We start from the raw sequence: 17319 nt of genomic DNA, 5'->3' as shown, positions 1-17319 counted from the left end.
CTAATAAACAGCCAATATGTTAATAATAGGCATGCTAATCAGCAACTAGTTAATAGTGAGAATTGGTCGCTATACTAAAGTGTTACCCAAATATTTTATATTACAGGCTTTGGCTAAAAACCTCACAAGTCATAGATGTTCCTTCAACTACAAAGGTTTGAGGTCAAGTTAAAATGTTTTTGAAAGAAAGTCTCTTCTGCAGACCAAGGCTGTAATATTATAAAATATTAATAAAATAGAAAAACAACTTTTTTAGTATTAGTGTATAGTATTTTTAATATATTTAAAATTTTAATTTCTTCCTTTGATGGCAACGCTGATTTTTTTAACAGCCATTACTCCAGATTACAGTGTCACATGATCCTTCAGAAATCATTCTAATGTGATGATTTGGTGCTGAAGAAACATTTCTTATTACTATCAATATTGAACACAGCTGTGCTGCTAGTATTTCTGTAAAAACCACAATACATATTTTTTCAGGATTCTCTGATGAATAGAAATGTAAAAAGAAAGCATTTATTAGACACTAAAATATTTTTTAACATTACAAATGTCTACTGTCACTTTTGATCAATTTAATGCATCATTGTTAAATAAATTATGAATTTCTTTTTTATTTACACATTTCTTAAAAATACTAACAATTTAAAATATTAAAATAATAAATACATAAAACATAAAATACATAAATAAAAAAATAATACAAACAGTAGTGTATAAATGCATCACAGGATAATTTAGTGTTATTTAAACTGAATCCTTTGTTTTGCTAAGGCTAATATTACAAGCTAGCACATTACGTATCCTAACCTAGACAATTCATCAATATCACGCTATTTTTTTATTTTGACAATTACAGCTATAATTTGTATTTTTAGACTTTGCTTCATGTTTTAATATTTAGTGTCTAAAATAAAAAGTAGCAAAAATCAAAATGTCACGTGATAACATGACAAAGAAGTTAAAATTTATTTGTTTTAAAAATAAATATCAAACCCTGTGACAAAAAGAAGGAGAAGAAGAAACACTTAAGTTTTCTGTGGTGGGGAAGTGGGACTTACTCAGCGATGTCGAGGTATCCGCAGGAAGCGGCAGCGTGAAGGGGAATCCAGCCTTCATTGTCGGGCTGGTTGATGCAGGCTCCATGCTCCACCAGGAAGGTCACCATGTCCACATTATCATCTATGCAGGCCTGGAAAAGAGAAGAAAGGACTTAACATCTAAGCAAGAGTACTAGCCATTTAGCATCTCAAAACCTATTCAAATAGACCCGTCCAAAACAATATTCATGCAGCATATAGCATTTCAGTTACCTAAGATCTGGATTAAGAGCCTTAGCAAAACAGTTTCATAAACCCAAGTGTGAGCTTCAGGGCCAAACATTAATCTTCAGTGGGAACCTATTCCTCTAAACAAAGGCACATTATATCATCAGGTAACCAAAATCCCTTGAGGGAAATATGGAGGTCTGTAATTAAAGCATGTCACCACTCGATGAGACAAAAGAGCTTGATAGAGACAGTGACAATATATATATATACACACTACAGTTCAATCGTTTGGGGTCAGTAAAATTTTAAGAAATAAATGCCTTTATTAAGCAAAGACACATTATGTTATTCAAAAGTGACAGTAATATTACATAATATTGCTGTATTTACTGTATTTTTGGATCAAATAAATGCAGCCTCGTTGACCTTGTTAAAAAAAAAAAAACAATACTGACAGAAAAATACTAACTTCAGTCATACAAATTTTAAATAAATTCTATTTTCTTCCTTTCTACAGTCGGCAAAGATCAAAGTTTTTGGTCATGGCGATCGTGTTAACTGCCTAATTATCTTATATTTTGAGAGGGGCTCTCAGTGCCCATTGTCAGACTCAAACACCTCACAGTCTAAACTCCACAACCTTGACTAGCGTCCAACCTCAGTTCTCCATGTGCTCCCCTCTTGAACGGCTGCCCGTAAAATCTCCTGGTCTTACGGCTGGTTGCCATGACAATACCATAGACAAGGAAACACACAAACCAGCCTCACGTTCAGGGCACACGACTATCTGGTTGAAATCCTTGCCCAAATTTGGGCTGTTTACAGTACCGCAGTAGAAACGTGTGGGCCTCTTTGCTCTTATCAGGGCCTTGTCAAGCCAGAGGTAGAGGAAACCAGGACTGTCCAAACAACTAGCTTAGAAGATTCTGAACACCTTTTACAGGTTCAACGTGGCTGTTATTGTACACAGACTTCACCATGAAATCAAAATTGACAACTCTATTTTTTATGGAATATTACAGTGGACTACCATGGAGGACTATGTAGAAGCAATTTCATCGGCTAAATTAACTTCTAAATTAATTTAATCTGTGCCCGATTTGAAATCCTACAAAATAATCTACAAATCATATAAATAAAAAAACTGATGAAGTAATTTCAGTTGTTATTATGACCATTAATGTATTTAGTTTACATAATACTATATAACCAAAGCTATAGGCTAAATCACAAAATTAAAGATTTTAGTTAGTACGCTAACCTATGTTTAGTTAACTAAGCGCTCAGTTTATTTGCTTATGATACCGCTACCTGATTAGCCTTACACTATACCTTACAACTAGTGTTGTCAAAAGACCCAGTACTTCGGTACCAAGTCGGTACTTAAAAAATTAAAACGTTACGGTACCAGGTTTTTTTAAGTACCGGTGGTACCGAGTATCCAGTCAACCCGGTTCTTGATGCACTATCCGAAAGGTGCGCAAATGCGTATGCATTGATTTATTTGTGGCAGCCCGCCACAATATCAAAACTCACCGCCGCAAATAGATTTTCCAAAAGGCTTTGCCTTCCTTGAATAAACATGAGCACTGCACGTGTCAAAGTCGAAACCCGGTGCGGGTGTTTTTATATCACTGTATTTCTGAAGGACACCGACTGTCATTTTCATTTAATCTTTCTTGTAATGCCTGAGCAGTTTGTGAGCCCAGCGCTTATTTGATTACAGCCGTTACTGGGGAAACCTCTATCTCTCCCGCTCTACAAGCGCCTCCTGCTGGCAGAGAATGAATTTCTCTAGGTTTTCAAAAGCCCTTTAAAATTAAGTATGTACACAGTTTGGATTAAATGAAAGTATAGTCACATTTTTTAATTAACATGTTTTTGTGTTTTGCTTTGGTACCGAAATTGGTACCGAGAACCGTGGATTTTCACTGGTATTGGTACCGAATACTGAAATTTTGGTACCGTGACAACACTACTTACAACAAATGTTAAATTAAACATTACACATTTTGTTTGATTGGCTTTAGAAATGACTACTTCCTGAAATCTTAGGCTCAACAGAAAGAGCATAACGAACTGACAATGGCCCTCAGACAGCCAGTAAATCACAAATAGGTCTCATAAGCCTTCGGCAGACATGAAAAAATAGACGAAAATAATAACATGGTTAAGAACAGTTTGTGAGTCTTTTTAAAAGATTCATTAAAAACAGCCAGCTCAGAGTCATTTGTTTTTATCAAGAACTGCTCTGACCAATTCAGTGAGACAGATTCAAACCGTTCAAGACTAATTTGTGAGTCTTTTTAAATGATTCATTAAAAACAATCAGCAAAACAACCACAAAAGAAATACACATCATTGTAATTTGATTGCCATTACAGGTAATTAACTTAAAAGAGTGATACAAAACACTTAATCTGGAGAATTTTAGGGGCACCCAAATATGGCCCACTGCCTCAAGTCATTCACTCAGCCTTGGGATAACGTCCCGCTTAAGGCAAGCAAGCATTCCCTCTGCCCTCAAAACACACCATGTTTATTATAAGCCTAACCCAGCAGTTCCCACAGCCAACAATGGCAATCCCTTAATGGCTGTAATTGTTCAGGCCTGACAGGTGTGAGAGGCCGTGACCACATCAGGGAATGCAGAGCTGGACTTTGAGCTAAAAGACAAGGGAAATTACTCTCCAAAGAAAAGAAGGATTCAAAACTTAATTCCATAAAGTGCTTCTGAGCGCCATGTTGGAGTCTCTGAGCACTTGTGTGTAGCGTAGGAAAAAAGCGGCACTGTAAATTCCTTTCCGAACATGCACAGGGAAACTATAAGAATGTCATCTGTGTGTAATGAAGACAGATTTGGTATGTGGGCGTCAAACTGATCCAGACAGACGTGAGGTCTGTTTTTTATTTGATGGTGCGGCTACACATTTAGAAGACATTTGGGAGCTAATCTGACTATTAATGTTAGTAATAACAGCAAGGATTACATCCAAATCCCACATCACTGATGGTCGCGGACAGGCACGTACAGAGACCACAGACGTGTACTGACTCAATAGAGAACAAGTCATCACATCTCCATTCAAACCTGTTTGACAGAGCTGGAGAAATGCGTTGATTAGTACCAGACATGGAGATAAAGCAGATATATTTAGGTGTATACATAATAACCAACAGAAATCTTTGGTTTGAATGAGACTTCTGTGTGAGCTCTGCTTCATATGTTGCTGAACTATTGACAAAGCACCTTTTTTGCCAGCAAAATTTTGCAGAATTTTCACTAATAAGATCAAACTTTAAAGGGATCGTTCTAGTGGTTCAACGGATCACAAATCTCACGGTTCGGATCACATTACGGTTTCTGACCCATGGATCGGATCATTTTTCGGATCAGCAAGAAAAGAAAAATATTTCAATTTAAGTTGCTTTCGATTTATTACTTAAAGAGATCGGATCGGATCATTATTCGGATCAGCAAAAAAAGAAAAATATTTCAATTTATCTTGCTTTCCATTTATTACTTAATGCGAAGGTACTTCTTTGATACCACAGCAAATACTACTAGATTAACTTAGAAAGTTTAAACATGATTAAAGAGACAAGAGAACAGCCAGTAAAAATAAGAACAAATACACAAATTACAAGCATAGATAAATACAAGAGAATGTTACAAATAATATAAGGTTGGTAGAATTCAAATACAGAAATGTAATAATTAGGGAAAATAACACTGCATAGTGTTCACTGTATAAATTAAATATAGATTTTTATCATAGCTGTTTTGTTGTTTGATGATCATTAATGACAGCAGCAGTATTTATAGGCCGCTGTCCCTTTAAGACCTTATGCACGGATCCAATATAATGATACACATCACATCCGATTTCTTTCTCAGCTGTTTTCATTCACTTGAGACATAACTGACTGCGTTTACCTGAATGATTGTCGAGATGGGTATTTCGTCATAATTTTATGTGTATGTGTCTGTTCAGAGGATTCTGAAGAGGATTCAGTTCGGTGTTCGCGTGCCGTCTGAAACGCGTTTGCGAGCTTCATGTGTGTGCGGCTGTGCGCGTACTAGAGAACAGTGTGCGAGTAACGAAACGAGTTCCCTTGTTAACTGTATTACGCGCGCTCACGAAAATTAGAAGTACAAAACAAGGATTTGTAAAGAAAAATATCGGAGGATTTCGATATAAGCCAAGAAGAGACTGGTTTTCCTTTGCTGTAAACAAAGCTTGGCTCTTGTGAGACTACGTCATCTGCTGGAACGCCACTCTCTCATGAACGCGCGTACGACAGTTAGCAAAAACCTAGAGATTATGGTTTATTAAGTTTTAAATATGGATATTTTTCGAATTATTTTCTCTTTATTAACCCAAAGACTACAGAATGCCCAAGATGTGTCACTCGTATGGTTTTGAATGGGGAAAAAAATCCAACACTCAATATGGCCGCTCTATGTGATTGGCTGAATACCTCAAGCGTGTGACACAAATGTTACGCCCCTTACCATACTGTGTTTCCATCATACAGTCTATGGTTTCCATGTGTCCCGGCGCGACGAGACAAAACCAATAAAACCCATTACAAACGAGGCATTTGTTGCATCCAGTGGGGACATAATTACTGATTGTAATGACTTATACTGTGTTTTTACGCTTTGCGTTGTGTATTGCGCCGCGTAAACATAAAACCATGTCTGCATTTGTGATCGGAGAAATGACAAACAATAAGCGCTACTCTACACTGCTCAAACTCGCATTTGAATCATCAGTGGCAAATTCTTTAAATATAAAAAATTTACTTACAGGCTGTGAGTCAGAAGCGCCAGACTGTCCTTGCATAGTTGGAACTGCCCCACTTTATAGAAAAATTATGTCCTATTTTGGAAGGCCAAACAAAGTAGTTTCGCTTTCACAACGAAACACACAGCAGCTTGAGTGAGTGGCGCCCGGCGGATTCGACAAAGGAGGCTTGCGGCAACCACATGTGACGACCCCGGGCTGGACTCCGCTTCGTCCACGGTGAAAGCCGATACGGCGATCCATAGCGCAAAGTTAATATATTTCCTCAGCGACCAGCACGGATCAGCTCCAGGCATGAGGAAGCGGATATCGTCCTCTTTTGGAAGACCAAACAAAGTAGTTTCGCTCTCCCAATGAAACACACAGCGCTTTCACGACATGGCGGCAACAACAATACTACAGCGAGAATAAAAGTTACGCCTTCTTTCTTTGCGTGAACATTTGGCCGGCGTTATGCAAATCTTCCCACATAGTGACGTAGATATGTGGGGGCGTGTTAGAACAAGCCGTTTTAGGTAGGTGTGGCTGACTCTTAACTTTTATAAAGAATATCTCTTTGGATTTGAGACTTTAGTCTTTGCAACTTTACAGATCTTCTTTATGCACCAAGAGCTTGTAACACTCCAAAGAGAAAGGAAAAATTGAAATCGCATCATATGACCCCTTTAAGTCAAACTATAGCCAATAGGGTCACAAAGCTGAATTCCGCAGTGTTGTTAAAAGCAAACAATAAATCTGCAGAACTACAGAGATGAGTGACGTTCAATTGAACCCAAAATGATTCCTGTCTAAAATGTCAACAATAGACCACTTAAGCTGCTCTTAAGGAACAAGTGGTGAACTTCAATACACAAAAGCACCACAAATACATTCAAACAGCTGCTGATCTGCCTTGTAACCAAAAATGTCAGCACCATGCGGTGCAGGATCTGGTCTGTGACGCACTGCTAAAAATAGAGGGTGCACAAGCCGAGTCTCGGTTTTACTCTTACAGTCGATGCCATGATGATAGATATGATACCTAGTTCTGTTTTGACGCTACCGCGTCTCGCTTCTCGCAGACAGACCTAAGCATGCAGAATTCAATCCGCAGTTAAGTGAAAACAGTCTCAGCTGCCAACAGAGAATTTATATACTGCTGAGCAGGTTTTTAATTAGAGGCAGGATCACTATACAAAATGGTACCTTTAGTGGACTTTCAAAGCTTGATCGGATATATCTGAGACCACTATAAAGAAACCCAAGAGAGGACACTAAAGGCCATTTTGTTTACAGACACGCTTTTAATTTTGAACGACTGCAGATGCTTGATTCTGGACGCAAATCAACAAGGTTGCCGGCTTATAGATATAATCAAAACAGGCACATTTATCAGGCTCCTAACTTCACTCAGCAAAGGTTATAATGGACGATTAATGTAAAAACTCTGAGTTGGGCCATAGAGCTTGAGACTAAAGTCAATATTTGGAACATTTTGACAGTGTTTGATATCTCAAGATTTAAGCATTTGCTCTAAAATACTTTAAAAGAATAACTGTTTTTTAATCAGTGAAGCCATCATTCAACCAGAGCCTGCAAAGTAGATTCACAATGTTTCATTTAGTAACGGTTTTAAACAATCACAATGTCACAATTACACAATGTTATTTCCTAAATGAACACAAGGAAGATTTAGATGAAACCATTTATATAGGCCTAAATCAACAGTAATATATTAACCAGCAAATAATTTTAAAGCAAATCATTGCTGAGTGAACAAAAATGAATCAATAAATGACAATATCAGTCATTTAATTCAGACTTTATCACAAATCAACAAAGATCAACATACATACATACAAAAATATTTTTATTTGTGTTTCGAAGATAAATGAAAATCTTTTGGTTTTGTTTTTTTTAGTGAACTAACCTTTGAAAAATATAGAGATGTTTTTAAAAATAATCCATCTTAATTTGCACAATATTCACCATATTGGTCAATTATTACATGGTCATCAAATAAAAAATTAAGCGTTAACATCCGATGTATCATCCAGTCCTAGTTTGTGGACCCGAGCGCTTCCTCTTCATTGCATAATGACTATAATAAAAAAAGTGTATGTGGACAATATAATCTAGACTAAAAGTCTACAAAAGCCATACTGTTTTTTCAGAAAATGCAGTTAGAAAATCTGACCCAGGACATAGGGGAACTTCCCATCACTAAGAGAAGAGACACTATGCCCTCATTTCCCATAAGGCACTCTTCACATGGATTCATAAACATTGCAGACACATTAGAAGGTTTTCAACCAATCAAGAAAGTGCACTTAAAACAGGCACAAAGAGTTTAACCCCTATATAATGACATATGCTGGGATATGAAAATCAGCCAGACATGAGCCTGTGATTGCGAGACTGTCTGCTGAAGTGCTACATTACTAAAACAGCCCAAAGGAGGAAGTGATGCTTCAGAGTAGCACTGTACCCTAATGAAACCTGATCCTACACAGACCGCCAACTTCTACAAGACCGACCACATCGAATGTCAGTACGTTAAAAGTGAAGTGTGTAATGCAGAGACAGCTAAAAGTAAACCATTAGTAGGATGATTTCCCAGAAGAGTTTAAACACTGTGACGCTATCAAAACATTGCTCTGTTTGTTTGAGCATCATGACAAGCCTGACGCAGTTACACTGGCTCGTTCAATAGCTTAAGTTCAGGGTAGGACCAACGGAGGAGGATGAAAGTTCTTGGAACACATGTCCGAAAAATAATAATAAATACAAATAAATTATTTTTTATTCTTTTTGTTGAAACTGAAACAAGATTAATAAAAAAAAATTGAAACAAATTTGAATAAATTATTAAAATAAATACTGGCTGATAAACTGTTGCAATACTCTTTGGCAATAGAAACAATAAAAAAAAATAAAAAAAAATTAAATTAAACAATAATAAACTGTTGCAATCCTGTTTGCTTACTCGAGAAACAAGATTAATAAATTAGAAAAATAAAAAAAAGTATTGTTTATCATTTTTAAATAAAAACATTATTTGTAATTATTATTAAAAAATTATTTTTGCTATTCTGGCTGAAGCATCAATAAATAAATAAATAAAGAATAGCCAAAATAAAGAAATTAATTAATAAAATAAAACCCAGAGAATAATTTTAGCAATGCAGACAGACAGATAGAGGACATGAGATGATGATAGGGCCATGGCTCCAGGCAAAAAAAATAGAGTAAGGAGCCATTGGCTCCTACAAGAAAAAAAACTTGGGCACCAAATTATTTTTTTAGGTGCCACAGAATAAATGCGTTCTATTTATTTATTTATTTTACATTTTAACATTTCAATCATACTGTCATGTGTTTATGTCTCATCTTTTCTTGACTTTATCAGCATTTTAATCCATCTTGTAGATGACCTGGGAACTAAGGTTAACTTATAGTGGGAACTAAATGTACTTTCCAACTTGAAATATACAGTCACAAAGAATTGTTCATTACACAGAATCTGTACCAATATCATGGACCATAAGCATCATTTGGCCACAGTGTAGTTTGGGCTCCCCCTCAATGCATCCTGTAAATGTTGTCATACACTCTTAAAAATAAAGGTAGTTCACGATGCCATAGAAGAACCTTTTTTGTCTAAATGGTTTCATAAAGAACCTTTAACATCTGAAAAACCCTTTACATTTCACAAAAGCTTCCATTATGTGGAAAATAATGTTTTTTGAACCTTAAACCGCAAACACATTGCATTACACCAAATACACAAAATAATGTTCTTTTTAGCAACGTCATATGAACCCCTTTAATTAGTAAAATGCAATTTTATAGGAGTTGAATCATGTAGATAACAGGTTAAGTAAAAATATTAATATGCAATAGCACATAAATATAGCAAAATGCTCCTCTTTATCGTTATTTTTCTAGCTGTTAAGGAAAAAAGGCATTGCATGCTAATTTTTAAGTTATAACATAATATATATAGTCGCCAGTGGCGACCTCAGCAAAAACTTCACTCGCAAATTAATATTTTTGGTCGCAAATGCGACCATTTTAGTCGCAGTCTGGAGCCCTGTAGGGCCCTGACAAACTCCCAACAAATGTGCCACACGAGAAAACCCTCTCTGATACTGAGAAACAGAAGATGGGTCATGACCCCCCACATCTCCTCAAGCACGCCATTCAATTTGGACAAGACAAACAGCACTGATTACAGAGCGTTATCTGTAGATTAACTTAATAAAGGCACAATAAAGGTTAAATATGGCTTAGATTACATCTGAAACAATACGGTGCCCATCTTATGCGCCAGTCTAATCCTAAAACACAGCGAGAGCTCCGGCTGCATTGGGAGAGAGAGGCACAAATCCGCAGATCTGAAACATGCGACTGACGCGTAGGTGAAGCCCTGCTTGTCTCCATGGAAATAGGGCTCGAAACGAAAAAAAAGACAAGAGTTTGGTCACGTTGGCCCTTTGTAACTAACAAATAAATAAAAGACGGGAATTCATTTAAAACACACCAGGGTTGTTCCAGCAGCCCCTGGAGACAGACTCTGCCGAGGGAGAGGTGAAAAGACAGTCTTACAGCTGAGGGCCGGAGGGGTTCCGACTTCTTTTGGAACTGCGTCGGCTGTGTTTTTGAGCTCTTCAGTTCGGCTTAACCAGCACGATTCTCATGGCCCTTTATGGTCAAACTCTGAACACATGATTACAGACCCCTGAACATGGGGTAAAAGTCTATATGGACCAGCTGATGAGGTCTCTCCATAATAGGTTAAAACCAAGAGGAAGACCCTCTACCGCTGTCAAGCAATAACTGCCAAATAGTAAAACACAGTATATATGGTCACTAAAGTATTCTTGGGTGAATCTCACAAAACTAGTCAAGGGCCAGGCTCATATTTCAACCCTATATAAAAAGTAAATTATATTTTACCATTATTTTACCATTTAAATACATAAAAAAAAAGAAATTGGTTTATTTGCAGTAAAGCACCCAACCCTAATTTAAACCATAAATACATTTTTAAATCAAGATTTTTATAATGTATTATTATTTTTATTATTATTATTATTATACATAATTGTGTTTTTAATACATAATACATGTAACTCTTATACATATATAAATGTATAAAACATTTTATATTTTATAATTGGGGTATCATCATTTAAAAAAAAAAAATTCTAAAATAATAAAACAAATGCACATACAATATACACAAAATTGGTCTAAATTAATTATGTATTATTACAGCACATAATTGTGTGTAATTTTTATGCATAATACATATCTATAATATTATAAAATATCAATTTGTTGACATTTATGGAAAGGTTAATGGTTTTCTTGCATGTCAAATTAACCAAATGAAGTCATAAGAAGGTAACAAAATGCTATAAACCGGCAGAGTGAGAAGGCTACGTCATTTAAGTACAATTAACTCCATATCAACCATTACAAGACAAACCAAATGCATGTCCATTGCTTGCAGTTCAGAAAAAGGACACTGGGCTTTTTCCATACTTTAAAAGGAACTGTGACTTCAAACCACCACAGCAGAGAGGAGCACAAGGTCCCCCGTGTGTGTGTGTGTGTGTGTGTGTGTGTGTAGCTGCAAGCCCATGAGTGATTATCTCCCAAGTCATCACGTGAAGCATTTGGATCTAACTATAGCAGCACTTCACTTCAAGGGGAGAAGACACTTGAAGCCCCCTCCCATCTCACTTCCTCTAGCAGCCCCTGTAGACTCTCAGCTGAAAAATCAGGACGCTTTCCCAATCCTGCAATTCTCTTTCACCATTCCTCCTTGGGCAAACAACAACCAAAGTAAATACACATTAAAAGGTCATGTATGATGGAAAACAAAGACCTGATGTACCATGTAAACATATTTACGCTTTGACAACACATAAGTCTCTCTTCAGTCTACCCAGACCATTTATAGAAACCCAGTTGTTAAAAAGAAACTGAAGTCACAACCATGAGCACATTAGTTCACCCTACAATGAAAATTCGGTCTTCATTTACTAACTAGTTTTAACTAGTTTTTTCCTCTGCTTAACACAAAAGATATTGTGAAGAATGTTAGTAACCAAAGTATTGACGGTAGTCATTCACTTCAATAATATTTTTTCCATACTATGGAAGTCAATGGCTACCAGCAACTGTTTGGTTTCCAACATTCTTCAAAATATCATCTTTTGTAATCTACAAACTCGTACAGTTCTGGAACAAATGAATGGTGAATAAATGATGATAGAATTTTCATTTTCAGCATGGTCATTCATGTTCACATATCAACACCATGAAACCCCAGACTACTTTTTTACAGATTTTAGCAGAGGTGTTTGTGTTGCACATCATAAAAGACCATGTTAGCATCCATTAATTTTAATTGTTGGAGAAAACTGGTTAATTTTAAGTAGTGGTCGACTGATATATCGCCAAGGCCGATATATCGGCTGATATTTAAATATCGGCATCAGACGATAAGTTTTCCTGTTTGGCCGATGCGTTTGAGACTGGACTTTTATTTTGATGGCACTGAGAACGGCAGCGCCTGAGCACACAGTGCTCACATTCTCCCTCTTGTTCGCTGTCGTTAACAGTTCTTTCTAATATGGATAGAAGTCTGTCTAATAATCAGATAGAACGGTTAAACAAAGGAATTAAAATGTATACAAAGTATTATAATGATTGCTTTTATATTATTAGTAATAGGGGTGCTCCGATTGATCGGCTACTGATCACTATCGGCCGATAATCACATTGGGATGATTGATCGGTGGTCTCTAAAAAGGCAGATCTCAAGCTGATGACGCTGCCGTGAGAGGTTTGGCATGACATGCAGCGGCACCGTCTCAGTCTCTGTCCTGCGCGGGTGAAATAATTATAATGCTGAAGGTGAGGTACTCAAGAGTCAGCCACGCCTACCTAAAACGGCTCGTTCTAACATGCCAAGATTTGCATAACGCCGCCCAAATGTTCACGCAAAGAAAGAAGGCGTAACTTTTTTTCTCGCTGTAGTATTGTTGTTGCCGCCGCCAGGTCGCGAAGGCGCTGTGTGTTTCGTTGTGAAAGACGCACTGGATAGCTGGCCAATCACAGCGCACCTTGCTTTTCAGACCGATGAGCTTTGTAAAAATCGACACGTTTCAGAAAGGCGGGGCATAGAGAAGAAACAATAATGTACAGTATGTGGAAAATAATGTGTTTTTTAACCTTAAACCGCATAAACATTTCAATACACCAAATATTGTTCTTTTTAGCAACATCATATGACCCCTTTAAATGCTCTCAAGAGCTGTTTTCCACACTTCATAATAGGGCTGTCAAAATGTCTGAAAAACTAAATTCGAATTGTTGACTTAAATATTATCAATATTCGAATTATATTCGAATTTAAAAGGCATAATTTCAGTTAGGGGGGAAAAAAGCTTTTGGCTTCTCTCCTGAGGCCACAAGAGGGTGCATCGAGCAAAATATTATGCACGTTTCTTTAAAGCATAATAAAATAACACGAGTATCTTCGAAAAAAGTGCATAATGTTTAAACAAACTGTTTATAAACCTTATATAATTAATAAAGTTGCTTAAACAATTAGAAACAAAACAGCATCATGCATGTATGTATAGTTTAATACAAAGGACCGAAAACCAATCACAAAGAGTACATTCTTCATTTAAAAACTTGAGATGCAGTGGGATGGGGAAAACCGCCATAAAGTCTTGACATGTTTTTTAAAAGTTGAACTTACATTCATTTTACATAGCTTTCTAAACATGCGGCTCTCTTGTGTGAGACGCGAGTGAAACAGTGATAGATGTCCCTCTAGAAAATGCGATAAATATGCATTCTGTGTAAACGGCTTGGTTTCGGTTTTGATTGTTTGAAAATCAAACATCTTCAACATCTTCCCCGCATTGATGTTCTCTTTTTCTGCAATATTTTTAATGAACAACGTAGTAGCACCGCATCTAGTGGCTTCAACTGGATAGGCTAACAAAAACATTATAATGCAACGACACTTACATCGTCATCGCATCTCGTGCACCACTGATAAGGCTGCCTGACGCACACCTAAAATTCCAATACAACGTTTTTGCATTCGAATGTGGATTTTTATTTTAAATTCAACAAATATTCGAGATTCAAATTTTTTTTTGACAGCCCTACTTCATAACTTACATTGTACTGTTATATTCTTATCAGTAAATGTTATAAACAATTCAAAGTCAGGAAGACATGTGTAATAGCTACTATTCACAAGATCTAGAGATTCTGCATTAAAGGAGACCTATTATGCCCCTTTTTACAATATGCAATATAAGACTCAGGTGTCCCCACAATGTGTCTGTGAAGTTTCAGCTCAAAATACCCCACAGATCATTTATTATATCATTTTGAAAATGCCTATTTTGATTTGTCTGTGAAGGTAAACGGCTGGGAAAGAAATGGCATGTTTATATTAGATCTGTGTGGCAGCATCATAATATACAGTAAATAAATCCACTGGTTTCTTGTCTCCTCTGTGGCTGGGACTCTAAACAGTGGCTGTGCTCATCAGTGCAGAACAGTTAGCATTGCTTTGCTCAAACTTTCGCAATGGAGTTAGAATTGGTACACCATTGTCACTTGCGAACACACAATGGCAGCGCCGTTAGGCCTGGGCGATAAAACGGTATCAATATTTATCGATGGTACTCATTCATCGATAACGATAGAAAAAAAGTTCAATATAGCGCACAATATAGGCACGTGCTATGAGTGACGCAGACAGCACACACAAACACGAACATGAGTGCTGTGCCTGCCTGTGACGAGGAGATTATGAATTTTTAAAAAATTATATTAGTCGAAATTAAAATTTTAAAAAAATTGCATTTGAATGCAAAAATGGTACAGTCGAATGTTAGGTGCGTGTCAGGGAGCGTCATCAGTGGCGCGCGAGATGTGGTGATGATAATGTAAGTGACATTGTTGCATTTTAATGTTTTGTTAGTCTCTAGCCCACGAGACGCGCCGCTGCTGCATTATGCATTCAAAATATTAGAGAAATATAGTAGCTCAATGCTTAGAAGATCTTAATTAGGTTAAAACCGAAACCAAGCCATTCACACAGAACGCATATTCAGCGCAGTTTTTAGACGGACAAATACGACTGCTGCACTTGTGTGTCACACAAGAGATGTATAGAAAGCCATGCAAAGTTAAAACAGTTTAAACGTTTAGAAAACACATCGCGAATTTGTGGAGGTTTATTCCTTTTTACTGCATCTATGTTTTCAAATGCAATCTGTGCGATCAGCGATTCGGCTCTTTTTTTTTTATTTATGCAATGCATAAATACATGATACTGTTTTGTTCATAATTGTTTATGCAATTTATGAAATTATATTTGATTTATATATTATGTTAATTTAGACGTTATGCACGCTTTTTTTATGGACAGTTATTTCATTGCATTGACAATTTGTTATTTTCATTTGCTCATTGCGCCCTCCTGTGGCCTCAGGAGACAAGCCAAAAGTTTCCATAAGACTTATTTAATCTGCATATAACACGTAAGAAAGGAGATATTTGTTTACATTTTATTTTGTGTTTGACTGTAAAAACAAAAAAAAAATTGTTGTTTGTCTCAATAAATTGGGTAAATTAAAAACACAGTGGTTAAATTTAAACAGTTTTTTCAATTGCGCTTTGTTTTAAAAAAAGGTTATAAAAAGTGGCAATAATTATCAATACCGATATGAAACATTATATCGTTGATAAATTTTTTTAGCAATATCGCCCAGCCCTAGGCTCCGTGGGTGGAAACTTGCAGATTAAGGGGCGGTAATATTATAGTAAGATCCCCTTTTCTATGTCACAGGGGGAGCGAAATCTGAGCGGCTCATTTTCTAACAAGCTTGCAGAGAAAGGCTTACCAAAAAATGTACTGGGTTGTTCTTCACGTTTTCTGGGTTTGTCGATGCACCGGGGACCCGATTATAGCACTTAAACACGGAAAAAGTCGGATTTTCATGATATGTCACCTTTAAACTTTTACATTTAGAACAAGCCTGCATGTGTCAACCAAATAAAGCAGAACAGAGAAAACTGCCATATTTCCCATTCTTTATGAATATAGATGTATAAGTTACTGTTGCAAGGTATTATTTTTTTTACGGTCACGTATATAATATTAAAATAAATGTTCAAATTCATTATACAGTTTACAATTGTTGACGGCACGTGAACTGAAAAGGTGTGTGCTGCAGCTGGCAAAGTGATGAAGCCCAGAAGCCAGAGGTGGTGTGTGAGCCAACTGTCCTTGGCATTCCCCTGTTTAAGTGGTCAACTACATATCCTTCAAAGTCAGATCAAGTGTGCACAAACTAACTCCAGTCCTTTGATTCTTGGTTAGAGCAGCTGCTAACGAGTAAGGAACTTCTCAGATGGGTAATGGAATAAACCAGATTTGGCAACAGGATAAGTCACCTATATAGAACGTTGGGCGATTGTTAACCTACACAGGAAAATCCTGTGGTCATGTCATAAAAAAACACTTATGATATTTTTGTTGGTTGGCAGTCCCTAGTCATTAAATGCTTTAGTCATATGGAAAAGAGAAACTTGGAGATATTTTATTTTGTGTTTGATGGAAAAAGAAAGATGACCTTTTTACTATTAGCCTCAAAAAGAAAAGCAAAACCACAACAGCACATGCCAAAATAAATGGTCTGACTTGATGACAGCCAGCCAGCCAATATTGTCTAATTGAAAACAACCGCTTTGTCCAAAAACTTTGGACGTTTAGGCTAGTCAGGCAAGACACTAATATCTCATTATATAATGATTATCAAGAGATATGATAATTCAGGCTAAGGCTAATTTGAAACTCTGGTCCTTAAGCAGAGCGTGACATAATTTGGTTTGCAAGTTTCTTTACAAACCGCAAAAAAGCCTCAGCTGGTTGCTAAGATAGCTTTAGGCTTTAAAACAAACATTTCTGCAAACCATATGCAAACTTTCTTTTCATGGGTTGTCATATCAACCCTCTACATTGCGAGTAAATCACTCGCATATGCAACTAAATCTTCACTCGGGGCGACTAAATGATGTCTAATATTAGCCAATTGCTAATAAATTCTCAGATTTTACCCGCCAGTGTGTGAGTTGGAGGCTAAGTATAAGTTTAGCTCAGATATATTTTCACTCGCCGAACACTCTCTGACTGAGCGCATCAG

The 17319-nt window shown here is 36.7% G+C and overlaps 1 protein-coding gene across 1 annotated transcript in view; it reads right to left on the bottom strand.

Moving 5' to 3' along the window:
* The window catches only part of LOC107755884 (protein phosphatase 1 regulatory subunit 12A-like), a 91594-nt gene that overhangs the window by 44535 nt on the left and 29740 nt on the right, over positions 1-17319 (bottom strand). Inside the window, exon 2 of the mRNA XM_016572844.1 lies at positions 1065-1195. Coding sequence (XP_016428330.1) covers positions 1065-1195 — 131 coding nt within the window. The remainder of the gene's footprint in view (positions 1-1064; positions 1196-17319) is intronic.

The sequence above is a fragment of the Sinocyclocheilus rhinocerous genome, unplaced genomic scaffold (assembly GCF_001515625.1).
Source record: "Sinocyclocheilus rhinocerous isolate Xijiao unplaced genomic scaffold, SAMN03320098_v1.1 scaffold412, whole genome shotgun sequence".
Taxonomy (NCBI): domain Eukaryota; kingdom Metazoa; phylum Chordata; class Actinopteri; order Cypriniformes; family Cyprinidae; genus Sinocyclocheilus; species Sinocyclocheilus rhinocerous.
This window is presented reverse-complemented; position numbering and strand designations above follow the sequence as displayed.